Source organism: Halichoeres trimaculatus, unplaced genomic scaffold (assembly GCF_033239565.1).
Source record: "Halichoeres trimaculatus isolate MK-OKI-2021-1 unplaced genomic scaffold, fHalTri1.1 fHalTri1_scaffold_20, whole genome shotgun sequence".
NCBI classification, from domain to species: Eukaryota; Metazoa; Chordata; class Actinopteri; order Labriformes; family Labridae; genus Halichoeres; species Halichoeres trimaculatus.
This window is the reverse complement of record NW_027437198.1, coordinates 14,844,250-14,858,411: the sequence shown is the minus strand read 5'-3', so window position 1 is coordinate 14,858,411 and position 14,162 is coordinate 14,844,250. Positions and strand designations below refer to the sequence as shown.

The window sequence follows — 14,162 nt, the reverse complement described above, 5'->3', positions numbered from 1 at the left end:
AGTGTGGCCAACAGAGCAGCCTGAGGTTAACCTCTTGAGTCATTTAGCACCTATGGATCTCTGAGCACAGCCCCCTGTCCTCGTGTTGATGTGAGCATTACAAAAGAAGATGACACTGTTTGGGTGCAACAACTCTTTACTCCTCGTATTTTTATTTTGGTTCAGACATTTACCAAGAGGGGAAATCTAAATAAAGGTCTCAAGTGCCAAAACTCTACTTAAGGAGCTAAAGCTGTGGTTTTATTGTCAAAACATACATGCTGGGATTAAATATTAAACTCACTGAGTGTGTTGTTAAAAACCTGTGTAGACTTCTCCTAGAGTCTCTTCCTCTTATTTAAGTCAATTCCTATATTATCAGACAATTCAAACCTTTTGTTGGCATTTCCAAAGCTATTGTATTGATGAAAAATAGTCCATCTGGAAATAGATTCTGATCCACATTCTTACAGCACAAACACTAAAGACACATTTCAGATCATGTATGCATAATTTCTTACTGTTACGTTATACAATGCGAATTTAGTTGTTGAATCTGTTCCTCATTCAGCTCTTCTTCCCCTAACCTTCAAAACTGGTAAACTTTTTAAATTCAATGAAGCAATTGTCATAGTTTTTAACACTGTTGTTATTGTGACTACAGTTCATGTTTCAAGTTTCTCAACAGCTGCACTTACCAGCTGTGCTGCTGTTCCCTCCATTGCAGGACACAATCCGATATTGAAATATTCATACTGTGTGGCCCTCCAGTTACACGCATTACGAATAGTAATGTTCTTGCCACCATGATTACCAATGATGCTAACAGAAACTAACATCTCTGCCTCCGTGAAAACAAGCAGCAAGCAACAAGCAGATGTAGGATGTGTCAGCTCTTTTCTAACAGTCATATGAGGCGTGTGATTTCTTTGTCTTTGGCCTTGGAGGATTATTTTGTGTTGTCAGGGGTTATTGGGTCAGTATCAAGTGTCAAGTACAATGCAGTTGTGTGATAAGTAAGACAGCTGGGTAAAATCCACTAGTGGTGTGTATGGACTTTTTGAAGGGCAGAGGCATATAGAAAAAAGACCGCGCATACAGCTCATTCCTGCGTCCGTTGTCGAGGGTATTTAGCACACGTTTTTTGCCTCCCAAGAGGACAGTTAAGTGTGTTTTCCCAACCAGGAGTGCACTGAAGAGCGCAATAAGTGTCCCTGAAAGGGCACTTTAGGGCACGTTGCTGTTGCTAAGAAAGGCTGTACGGTCAGTTTTGGTAATGAACAAAGTCATTTATGTTTGCTCAGTGTTTCTCCTAGGTTTACAGCCTTGGGGGGTGGTGACGTTATCCGCAGCGGTAGGGGGTTGCATCAGAGAAGGCACCGGGAGATGTTTCTTGTGGTAGTTTTCCAGTTCTCTGTCCGCTATACGGAGTGTGCTTGTCTGTGTAAACGTGCCGTGCTTGAACCAGTGTGAGGAGAAATGTGAACGCAATGATGTACAAATGACATCCTGTCAGGTTAACTGGATGAGTAACATAAGGCTACTTAGTCTGTTTAATAAAAAATTTAAAAAAGGTATACACCTGATATATAATAGAGGTAACTCTAAAGCTGCGTTTCCACCAAGCAGTCTGGGTAGATTCAGTACGGTTTGGCACGGTTTGGTACAGTTGAGCCTGATCCTGTTTGCGTTTCCAGGGCAAACTGTGCCCTCTCGTGGTAGGTAGCATGTAAGCTGGATGCTGAAAGCCCCAGCTGTTAAACAATGGCGTGACGCCGTAGCAGAGCTACACAGTTTACCCCGCTAGTAAATCCAACGAAAAAGAAAAACGCGACACAGTAAACAAAGAGCATAGATGGAAGACATGCAACATTTCTTCCTCTGTGATTGGCATGTAGCTCTTTGATACAAAGACCAATCAAGCTTATGTTTCAGAGAAGTCTGTGTGCCGATGGTCATGCTGATGAGATGAGATGAACCGAACCGGTCTACTTGGTGGAAACGCGGCTTTAATCGCTTCTGCTGTGATTTGGCGCTGTATGGAAAATAAAATTAACTTGACTTCCAGGGGGGGCAGATGCCTCCGTTACTACTTTGCACATTTTATTTCACAGTTACAACACAACTACATAATGAAAAGGCAAACACAAAAAAGAAAATGCAAAAATAAACAGGTAAATTCAAACATTTTTGTGTTTTGCAGTCCAGTGCCACTGTATTTAATTCGTAACCATCTTTATTTTTTGCCTCCATGTTTTATTCTTTTTTGTTTATTGCTTTTAGATTATTAGTAATATTATTGTTAACAAAACTGTCCACATGCAGAAAAGGCTGAATCTTACTACTTCAGCTGTAATAACCCTTTTATCATTTCTCACCATTTATGCTTTTTCATCACTTTTTCCATCATCCTCTTTCTGCATTTGACAGATTTGTGTCACATTGAGGGTCTGCAGAGAGGTCCATCAGAGGTGGTCAGTGTTTAGGAGCAGGGGGACTTATCATTTTGATACCTTGAGTCATTTTTAATTTATTGTGACCAGAGATGTTTTTGAGCATTTTGATTCCAAACTTCATTCACCTTCAGCAAAAGCCATGACTCATTCACACATGACTGCCCAGACACTCCAGCAAGCCTCTTCTCCTCCCTCACCAGCTCTGACCTGTGATGTTACATGTTCTCCACCAGTGCTAAATCAATAGCTGTGTATCATTAACCCACATCCAGAGTGAGCTGAGCTGGAGGCAGATCAGCATCCTTACAGCACACACCAGCAGCATTTCTTTCTTCTTCATGGTCTGCAGCTTCCTTCTTTCTTTCTTTCTTTCTTTCTTTCTTTCTTTCTTTCTTTCTTTCTTTCTTTCTTTCTTTCTTTCTTTCTTTCTTTCTTTCTTTCTTTCTAATATTTAGGTTGGGTCCTCTATGTCCATTCACAAAGAGGAGGAAGGGACGGAGAGAAGAGGATGGAGAGATAAGAGAGGAGATGGACAGAGGGAGAGACAAGGGGAGGGATGGAGAGGGTAAGCAAGCTTTGAATACAAATGAGCTGACACACAATGCATGCCCTCCCTCCCTCCCTCCCTTCTTCTTCTCTCCCTCTCTCCCTCCTCTGGTATCCGTCTCACACACATGGAAACATTTCTGCTCCCTCACACATGTTTTACTCCTTCTCTGTCTTTCCTGTGCTGCCTCATTGGACTATGCACAGCACAGGAGGTAATTTCAGCTATTTCATTCATTAGGCATCACTGGATGTTGGAAACAGCTAATTAAAAGGGGAGTGAGTGCGTGAGAGTGTGTGGAAGATTCAGAGACTGAGACGCTGCTGCTGCTGCTGCTGCTGTTGTTGGAGAAGACGGAGAGGGAAAAAGAGGAGAGACGGAGAGCTACGTGGAAACAGATTTTCACACTCCTTCACCATCATTTGCTCTGACATGACCACCGCATAGGCATCTGGTGCCACGGCAACTGTCAGCTTGGAGACAAGGTATCCAAGGTAAGCAACGGGGAAGGAAAGATGACTGGACGGATGGATCGTTCTAAACGTGTCTGCCGGGGGGAACAGTCATGCTGAGGGAATCACTGTCTTGCATTTTCTGTGCTTTAAGTGGATCATTTCTTCCTGGTCTAAGAGTGTGCCTGAGGTGTGTGTGTGAGTGTGGGTGTGTGTATTGTGAGGATGGGGGAGTGTCTCTGTACTGCTGTGTGTTTTGCAGTGGTATTCCCCAAACAGAAGCTCTAATTATCCAGCATTGGGTAAATCCTATTACGGTTTTACTCGCCTCCTTGACTTTGCCCTATTAACAGGAAGGGATTGCCGTACAATAAAGACATGGGACGTTCATTTCTGACTCATATGAGGTGTCAGAAAAGGTGCACTGTTTGTAATTGTAGCCTTTGTTTCTAGAACAAAATGTAAAAAATGTGACAAAGTGTGCCGTCTGAATGGAGAGCTCAGTATGAAGCAAACACAAAACAAATTCCAAAGCAACAGAGCTGAGTGTGGTCAGGCTTCACTCTGATCGATAGTGACAGCGCTGAGCTGCAGGTAAATGGTCAAAAAAAGGAGGGGAGACTGTCTCTGTTGCTCTGCAGTCAGAGACTTGAATATTTAGGTTATCCCTCCGGATGTGGCATGGTTAGGAATTGGAGAATGGCTGACTGACAGCTGGCATTTTAACGCTGCATTGCTGCTACACCTTCCCTCATGTTTCTGCTCCACAAATGAAAAAAAAAAAAAAAACTCTGTCATATCACATACATAAAAATCAAGCATAGTGCAGATTATGGTGCTCATTTAGCCCATACATGTGTATGTGAGTGTGTGCACGGACATGTGCACTGTGTGTCCTGGGGCAGGGTGGTGGACTGCTGCAGCAGGAGAGAGGACATATGGCTGCTTGAGTATTTCCTCTTCGACCGGAGCCCTTCAGAGCAGCAGGCAACTTAAATGTCTTGCTCTCCATAATGCATGTCATGATGTGTGTGTTTGAGCACATGTGCGTTTGAGTGTTGCTAATCCAACTTTCCCTTCTGCAGCTTGCTTTTCTGCTCTCATTAAATTAGAGTTCTTTTGTATTTTCTGCATGTAATTGTGTCCTGTGTTCCTCTTTTCTTCCAACTGTCTTTTTCACCATCCGTCTCTGTCTGTGTTGACTTTCACTGATTGATGAGTGAAGTATCAGATTAGTCCATTTAGATTCAGGCCTCACAAATAAGATTAAAAAACATCTGGACTGCCTTACTTCAAATAAGGACTCAAATACAGAAACCAGTGCATGGGTTGGTGCATTGTGACCATCTTGTAGTGGTAATGTAATTACTTTTCTAGCCAAAATATGCTTCAAGAGCCCTACTCTGTGTGTTAAATGGACTCAGATTGCAGAGTGGTCTTGACTTTTGCAGATGCTCGTACACATGCACAATCATTTGCGGATCATTTTATATAGTTACAAAGAGTTTTGCTACAATAATAGCTCCATAATGTGTGGTAAATGCTCACTATTTGTTATTGTTCCCAAAATAGAACAATTTTTTTCTCCACAAGTTTTAATTGAACAGTATGATCTGTAACTTGCTAGCGTTAGCCATCGGCCTGCCTCTATCTAATAGCTTCTTGGGTTTTGTCAAACCCCCTGTGGCTTCAGTTTCAAGGACAAAAACAAAACCAAAACAACATCCTGATGTACAAGTTGCAAGCAAAACAGCATGAATTGTAGGCTGGAAGGTGCTTTTTGACACATCATGCGGCAGCTGTGCAACTTGAAGGGGCTGCAAGGAGTTTATAGGTGCACTGGAAAAAACTGAAATCTTATCAAGTGTCTTGTCTTATTTTCAGTAGAAAATGTCTTTTTTAGACTTAATATGAGACTCATTCACCTGACCAGTCCAGAAAAATGTCTTATTACAAGCCATTAAAAGATTAAACAAGTTAAAAAAATTTCAATGGAACAAAAGAAAAGATACTTGTATTAAGACATTATTCTAGTTGTAAGAAAATTTTCAAGCAGTTTTTTCTTGTTCCATTGGCAGAGTGTTTTTACTTGTTCCAATAAATTCAGACCTCATTTTTGTCTTTAGTTAACTTGAAACGAGACGTGTTTCTGGACTGACCGATTGAATGTGGCTCACATCAAGTATAAAAGACAATTTTTACTTAAAAGACAGAAAGATAGAAACACTTGATAAGATTTCATATTTTTGGAGTTTGATCTTGAAAATGTCTCCCTTTTAGATATATGCCTGATCATAATCCACACTTTAGAATTAGATCAGTGCCAATGTTGGATATTTCGAAATGCAACTTCTCAGTTTCCTCATCAAGTCGAGCAGGACCGGATAGATTTGAGGCACATCTAAGTCTGTATATGACAACATCTCGCTGGCTGACGGAGTTAAGTTGTGAAAAGAGAGAAATAATTTTTCTGTGATTAATTTTTTAGTGATGGTGGACACAGGAACCTAATTGTCAGGCAGAAAAAGGACAGAATAGCAGAAGAAAGCTAAACAGGGGAGTGACAGAGCTAAATGCTACAGGCTAAAACAAGAGCCAAGCTGTTTGCTATAACATCCATTCTAATCCACAGTCAGCAGTTATTCTGCAGTGATCTGTTCAAACTTGAGAGTCTATCTGTAAAATGAAGAGTGAGGTTATGTTAGCTCTGCTTGGTCGCACTGACAGGACATAACCAGGATTAATTAACATTACATATTACGGACTTGTCTTGGAGCACTGGGCTCCCAGCTGTGCTTACAAACTGCTTGTTGTCACGTGTTAAACAACAGCACTATGTAACTGTAGACCTCAGCGTGGTGTACTTGATAAATAGTTGTCTTAATCAAAGAAAATTTGTTTTTAACCCTTTCTTCATTTGATTCCAAAACAAACACACGCCTTGTTAAAAGTCACGTCTTCACAACAGTGTAAGTGAGACTCTGGGCCAAAGGGTGGCGCTGCAGTCCAATTTAAACAGATCCTCCTTACAGCTTGTTTAACATTTATCTGGAGCTCCTCCCTTTGGTCTCCTGAACAGCATATCTGGCTTTTTGGGTGCTTAATGCTACGTTGCATTTGCCAGCCAGTTGCAAACTATGTTGGTTAGCACTCTGAGCTCTAGCAGGTGGTATACTTACACTTTCTGGAGTGTGTAATCAGGATACATTTACTTCCTTCTGACAGCACTGAGGGTGGATCAAAGCAGTTTAAATTAGAGCTGAAAAATTACAGGAATTTTAAAGTTAGAAACTTCTGTGGGAATTTTTGGCAATTAAAAGGAATTTCTGGAGAATTTGGGGGGAATTTATATTAACAGCCTTTACCTGGTCATATTCATGTATGAATATTAAAAATTAGACTTAGACAAATATGCCTAATCGGATATTTTTAAAGAGCACTTTAAACAAAATACAGGGAATGTTCAGGAATTTTCTTAACTGGGTTTAACTGTCACAAATACAGGCATCAATATTTGTTGTAGCGAAGCTCTATAAACGATACAAATTTCGATGAGTGTTTGTTAGTTTAACATAAATGTGTCCATGACATTAAATTAAACCATACCATCAAATATGTTTACCTCATTACTATCATCAAAACTTGACAAGACTTCTAGACCCCAAATGAAAACTTCACTCAAGTTGATTAAAGAAAAAAAATCCCCAGCTGGAATTTCCCAGGACTTAATAGAAAAATTCATTTGAGTTGATGGTAACAAAACCTTGAAAATTTCCAATATTCCAGAGCTAAAATTCCTATGGACATTTTCAGAAAACTTTTCGGAAATATACTAAAAATTCTTCTTTCCTTTGCAGTCCTAAACCCACTGTATAACCGAATAAATAACTGATACTTTAATAAGGAGGCTAGGAAGCTTGATTTCATAAATTGATACAACAATCTTGCTCACATTGTGACTCTTTCTGTGTCTTCTTCGTACTCTCCATGAGCTGTGGGAAATTTCTGGAAACTTGTCACTAAACTCTGTGAACTCAGAAGTACTGAGAAAAACAAACTTACACCAAATGTGCGTGGGATAGCTTAAAAGTCTGTGTAAATCAATGGGGGACGAAACAAGCTTTAAAACTCCTGCTTTCAAGTGAAATTGTCCCAAGCTAGGTGTCCCACTTATCTTTTTTGTTACCCATCAAAGGCTTCTCAAGCTCATCTCAGGCCACAGGTGGTTCACTCTGAAAACACTTCACAATATCCAAGAGATCGACCACCTACTCGCAGCCCATGTGTGCGCTTCTTCAGCTGGTGGGCCAAACTGTGGGAGACAAAGTCTTTGTGTCCTCCAACTGCAGAAACAAAACACTGAGCAGCACCTACAACCGTCCTCGGGTGGACGAGAAACCGGAACAATTCCTCCCTCTGTTTCTCTTCCTCTCACTCTTGGTTTCCGTTACGTGGGGCTTCTCCTTGTTCACCCTGACAGCTACCTTTTTGGATTTTTTTTTTTTTTTTTTTTGGACAAGACTCACGCCCACATAATGCACTTCCACACACAGTCGCCGTAACCCACTCCAAGAGCAGTCTTGGTTGGCACATTGTGTTGTGCTGAGGCCTGCTAAGAGCTTGGCATCATGCCTTATTCATCCCCCAGGCCTATTCTTTGCACCAGCGTTGAAGGAATTAGCTGGAAGAAAGCTCCCTTACACATAGCACAACACTCACCAGCAGAAGAGAGGTCAACTGGACAGACTCTATGAGACAAAAAGTCTTTATTTGAGATTTTCTTTTGCTTCTTTTTCCTCAAGCCAATGAGTTAACAGGACATTTACATTTTGCCAGCGATGTTAAAGTATCTAATTTTCTCCAAAAGCTCACAGTATTCTTGTAAAGTTGAAGTATTCTTTTTCCTTCTTCCTTTCTAAGAAGCAAGAAATGTCTGATGTTTTTTATTTCAACGTTGCATAACTTAGACACTTGCACACACTTACTAGGAGCAACACAGGGGGAATATTGTCCCTGTGATGTTTCCCTGGGTACCCTAAACGACCAGTCCTACCAAATCCAAATTCTGATTGGTTGGAAAAAGCAGCTACAGCATCATGTTGCTGAGCAGCCCAGGCTGGAATAATCCTGTAGTGGCATCAGGAGCAGTGAAACATACACCAAACAGACATTCTGATGTTTTCTGCAGCAGTTTCTTCTAACATGCTGCTTGTTTCACTCTCTCCTTCTTGGGAACAGTTTTGCAAAAAGCTAAATGGATTTACTAAGCGTGCAGGCTAACCCTAGGCAGCTAGCACTGGCAGGGTAACATAAATCTCTAAGCGATACTGTCTTGGTGAGACAAAACATACCCATAGATTTGTAGCTCTGAGCTGTATGTCTTTTGGCACTAAAAGCCATTCCTGGAGAGCATAACACCAAAACATTAGCCTCAGGGACTCTTTGAAATACATGCTCTGAAATCATGTTGAGCCACACCTTTGCTTGACTGTTTATCTCACCTTATTCTGACATCAGTGGTGCACACCCCCACCTAAGGTTCTGTTTAAATGTATTGGTTGCTTTTTAAGGTTTATTTGTTTTAGCCGGAAAAGAGAAATCTTCTGACAAAGATTTCAAGCTCCATTTCTGACATTCCATGCAACATTTGAATCCCTCCTTTGAACTGTTTGACGATAAGGATGCTTTTTTTATTGGTGTTGTTTTGTTGCATTTTTCCAGCAAACCACATATTGCTAGATCTTTCTTGATACATCTATTCTGACTTACATAAAACTCCCATGCACTCCAGATATTTTGTGCCACCTATCTTTCTCAACTTTGTGCAAGATTCTATTTTTACAGAAGGATTCTATTTTCGTTTGCTTATTACTAAAAAAAATAATTTAAAGAAAATTAAAGAATTGCAGCAAACATAATGTCCTTTTGAATATTTGAGTTTTGGTTGAGGTAACGACTTTTAACACCTGTACTCTTATGCTACCAAGCATTGGTGTGCATCTCATCGTGTCACTTCATCCTGGCAGACTACCTGCGTTTGTTTATATCTGGCACGCCGTGCGCGAGGACTGATACACTAAGAGGCGCAGCCTCGTAGCCAGCTGTGGCTCTGCAGCGGAGGTAGCGCCGTTTTACGACAGGATGAGAACTAGAGCCTTATTTAGCTGTGTTTTTGTGTGAAAGTAACGCGCTGAAAATTCTCTAAATAAAGCGTGAATGCAGACCGATATCAGAATTTTTTGGTGGGAGTCCGTTTATTTGTGTTTTTGGTCAAGTAAAATATGGCCCCGTCTGAGTGCAGAGGAAACTGGCAGAGGAGCAGGGAGGGGGTCTTTGGTGCATGCGCCCTGGGCTTCTGCTGTACAAAAACACTGCTGTAGGGGTAATTTCTGCCCTAAACCTTGTGATGGGACCCAACTTGTTCCATCCCGGAGTATCACTTTAAGGTGCATTTTTGACACCTAAGAGGGCAGTTTAGTGTGTTTTGCAAATCAGGAGGGCCCTTTAGCACACATCTTTGCCTCACAAGAGGGCATTCTGGTGTGTTCTGGCCTCCCAAGAGGACAGTTAAGTATTCTGCCAACCTGAAGGGCAGTTGAACGGGCGTTTTGGTTCCCGAGAGGGCACTTTAGACTGCGTTTATTCAAACAGGAGGGCACTTCAATGCACATTTTGAGTTCTAAGAGGGCACTTAAATGTGTGTTTTTCAACAATTGGGTCTCAAGAGATGGCAACCCCCTGAACACCCACAAACACACACACACACACACACACACACACACACACACACACACCGAACACATACACCACACCATTGCTCTTTAACCTTTTTTGCGCCACAGACAGGTGTAATGTTGGACAATATTTTCACAGACCAGCTCTTCTTCTGTCTCCTCTCTGGCTCTTTTACCCTGTCCAAATAAGCTTTCCAAAGATGTTCATTTTTTGTCAATTTTGCTAGCTTGGGGGTCTGGCGGAAATGTGTTGTGGTACCTGCCTGAGCGGCCCTGTCGAGAAATTAGCGGCACCCTGACATGCGTCAAGAATGAGTCATAGACGGGTATCACAGGGAGAATTTGGTCACTTTTTAAAATAGAACATTTTTCGGAATTAGATCATAAATCGAACTACAACAAAGTAAGTGGAGTACTTTTTATGTGCAACCTGGTACCAATGGACCGGTCCGTTGCCTTGAGGTTGGAGACAACTGCTCTCAAGCCTCATTGCTTGTCACATTCAAACTGATAAAATTTAGAAGTGTGGTACAAAAGAACAACACAAGTGTATATCTGAAACAATAGCAGCTGATCCACTGTGCAAAACAAAGACAAAACATCGGGTGAAGCCCTGGATCAATCCAAAGCTCATTAATCATGATCGGATTCTACTTAATCTGACACTCTGGACTTGGCCGTAAATTTGCTATTGAGCTAATCTGCCTAACCCTCTTTTCCCCAGGATAAGGAGACAGAGCCGGACGGAGGGGAATTAAGAGAAACCAAGATGGCAGGGGAGGAAAAGCCAGGTGTGAAGAGCAGCAGCTCCATTGTTCCCTGCTTCCTGTTTGTGGAGGTAAGACGCATGACTACGCTTTATAATTCAGCAACTTCTCTCTGGATATTTTTTCCTGCCTTGGTAAAAAAAAAAGGCAAAGAGCTATTACTAGGACAGGGTCTGGCAGATCCTACATGTCTTGATCATATCTGTTCCTATTTCCTGTTCCTCTGGGCTTTGACTTGTGAGTTATCGCTGCAATTGTCTGTCCTGTCAAACCTTTGTGGCTCTGAGGTTTGACTTTTTATCTGGCCTCCCTTCAGGATGTACTTCGCTGTCCCCACATCTCTGTAATCTAAGTCTCTTTGATAAATATTTCAGACTAAACAGTTCATGACAGCCAAGCAAACACACTCTCTGTTGCTGACACCCCAGCTCGATGTCACATTTTTTTTGCCCCTGCCTTTGCACCAGGGCCAGCTGTGTCTCTGTAAAATGGCTTTGGTTGTTTTGTGGTGTGTTGAGCGTTTTTCCAGCATATTTGTGTGCTACATGATTTATTCAAGTGGTTGCGGATGTCAAAGCACAGAAAGAGAAGAAGAGAGGATTTCCAGCAGCACTGTGGGTTGTAGAGTTAGCATTGGATAAACCACGCCAAAAGTCACTTTTCGTGGCAGACCTTGACTGTGCAGGGAAAACTACCACCTCTTTCCCAGCGGAAGGCATTCTCTGTTTTGTCTGAGGGAGAAGTCAGACAGATGACTCAGAGGGCAATGGGAGTCCCAGGGCCTTCGCCACACACTGAAAGTGAGGTGGAGAAATGCTCAAAGTGGTCTGGCAATCAGACTGTCTGTAATCTAATTAGAACAAGCGAGCAGTCAAGACACTCGCTGGCTTCGGGTAAGCCGACCATTAGCTTTTTGAGTTCTCTCGCAGTAGAGCTTCCTGGGATGGAACTGATTTGAAGTTATCCTTGTAAATTTCCTTTCATAAAATCAGGACAGTTTGAACATACAGAGCAATTAAAATAACTGTGTTAGTGAGAAATGTTCTGAAACAAAGGTCTGGATCTTGGCTGCTCATAAAACACCATTAATGGATATAAGCCTGAAGTGTGGATACGCAGATCCTGTGGATATCATTATTCCAGATTCATTGAGAATAAAGAAGCAATTAGAATTGAAAGGAATAACTGTGCCTCTGTCCTCCATAACTAACTTAAAACTAAATGTTGTTTGTAGATTCAAGCATAAAGTCTCAATGACATTAAATCTCAATTGAAGAAATTTAAGTGTGGAGTGCCTCAGGGCTCGGTGCTAGGACCCCTATTGTTCATTCTCCACATTAACAATATTTGTGATTTGTCAAAAACTCTTCAACTGATCTTATTTGCAGATGACACTAACTTGCTTTGCTGTGGGGCTGACTTGGAACAACTTTTTGATACAGTGGCAGATGAGCTAAAGAAATTGAAGAGTTAGTTTGACTCAAACTCACATTAAACCTAAACAAAACCAAGTTCGTAATTTTTGAAAATCGGACTCATAACTCACAAAAGAGACTCATGACAGATAATGTAGAAATAGAGAGTGAATGAAATAAAATTCCTTGGAGTCATAATTGACAGCAAATTATCCTGGAAGTCACACATACAATACATTACAGCCAAAATAGCTGAATCAATTACAATCTTACACAACAAGCATCTAATAAACCAGTCCTCACTTTACACCTTGTACTGTTCCTTCATTCTCCCGTACATCACCCACTGCGTGGAAGTGTGGAGAAACACATACAAAACACAGAAACAGTATTCAAACTCCAAAATAAAGCAAGAAGAATAGTAAATAACAGCACCAACAGAGAACCATCAAACCTCCTTGTCATTAAACTGAAAGAACTAAAATTCATAGACTTGGTCAAACTCAAAACAATTCTGATAATGCACAAAGCAAATCAGGATCATTAACCACTGGGCATCTAAGAGTTGTTTCAAAAAACAGAAAATACACACAATCTCAGAAAATTATGCTTTTTCAAAATACAGCCAGTTTGTACTACCAAGAAAACACACTGTGTATCAGTTAAAAGAGTCAAATTGTGGAACGACTTTAGTCTGAACGCAGTGAGAAAGTAAGAACATGCAGATCACTAAATCAATCCAGACTTATATAAGTCTTATCCTAAGTGGATACAAGAGTTAGATGGAAACAAACTTAAACTAATAAAAAATGTTTTTTGTTGTTGTTGTTGTTTGTTTTCCTACACTTTCTCTGATAGATTAGACTATAAATATGCAAAAACAAAGGGGTAGGACTAGAAACGCTTTCTAACTTTATCCTACACCCTATTATCTCTGTTTTCTTTTTATTTTTTAACCTGTTCAAATAAAAAAAAAATAATGAGATGAAATGAATAAAGTCCAAAAATGCTCATAGAGTGGGGTCAGTTCACTCAAAGCTAAATGTATTTATGGCTCTAATAAACAGGGTTTAGTCAAAGCCCGAGGCTCTCTTCTCCATGGCAGCATCATGTTGAGCCATAACATTGGTTTATTTCCCACTAAGCCCTCAAATGATGGGAATAAAGAGCTGAGAGCGCTGCTACTGCTGGTCTGAGACAAAGGAATAGGAAAAGCCTCAAGAGTAGAGAGTGATACAGTAGTTTCACTCACTCAACACACCCATGCAGGTCTGTGTTTGAAGCTCTGGTACCTCCAGTTATAGAGCACTATAAAAGCTCACTATTAGGCCACTTTGCCATATGCCTCCCACACACACACACCATCTCTCAGCCCTCAGGTCGCAGTCGATTCCCTCGCTGACTGTACATCTGTGAATGTGTGTCAGTGTGTGTTTGATAGAGAGGAAAGAAACAGTTCTATTTGTACAGAAATAGGATGGGGAATCCGAGCCATCAGGGCTAAGACGAGAAAAGAGGCCAGCAGCTGTTACTTGAGATGGAGGGTAGTTTTCCTCTACTTGTTGAGACAATAGCAGTAATTAATTGAAGAGAATAGAGAAAGAAGTATAATGACAGCATATAATATCATACAAGCATTTATTGTCTCAATGATAGCAAGCTAATTAATTCAGATATTTGATTTACAATGGTCTAGCCGTTATAAGGTGATCTGCTTGCTCATTACGGAATGACAAGTTGGCTGAAATGGCACATGTCCACCAAGAAGTTCATTAATGTTGCATTTTAAATGGTAAAGAATGGGAAAATTAT

General features: G+C 40.9%; 1 protein-coding gene across 2 annotated transcripts in view; it reads left to right on the top strand.

The window, feature by feature from the left end:
• plppr2a (phospholipid phosphatase related 2a) overlaps positions 1 to 14,162 on the top strand; it is a 146,955-nt gene that overhangs the window by 99,113 nt on the left and 33,680 nt on the right. Inside the window, exons 3-5 of one of the 2 annotated variants that reach the window (XM_074696134.1) lie at positions 2,891 to 3,000; positions 3,223 to 3,476; positions 10,893 to 11,006. In XM_074696134.1, coding sequence (XP_074552235.1) covers positions 10,938 to 11,006 — 69 coding nt within the window. In that variant the 5' untranslated portion in view covers positions 2,891 to 3,000; positions 3,223 to 3,476; positions 10,893 to 10,937. Of the gene's footprint in view, positions 1 to 2,890; positions 3,001 to 3,088; positions 3,477 to 10,892; positions 11,007 to 14,162 lie in introns of those variants that run through there. The other variant, XM_074696133.1, reaches the window with a different exon arrangement.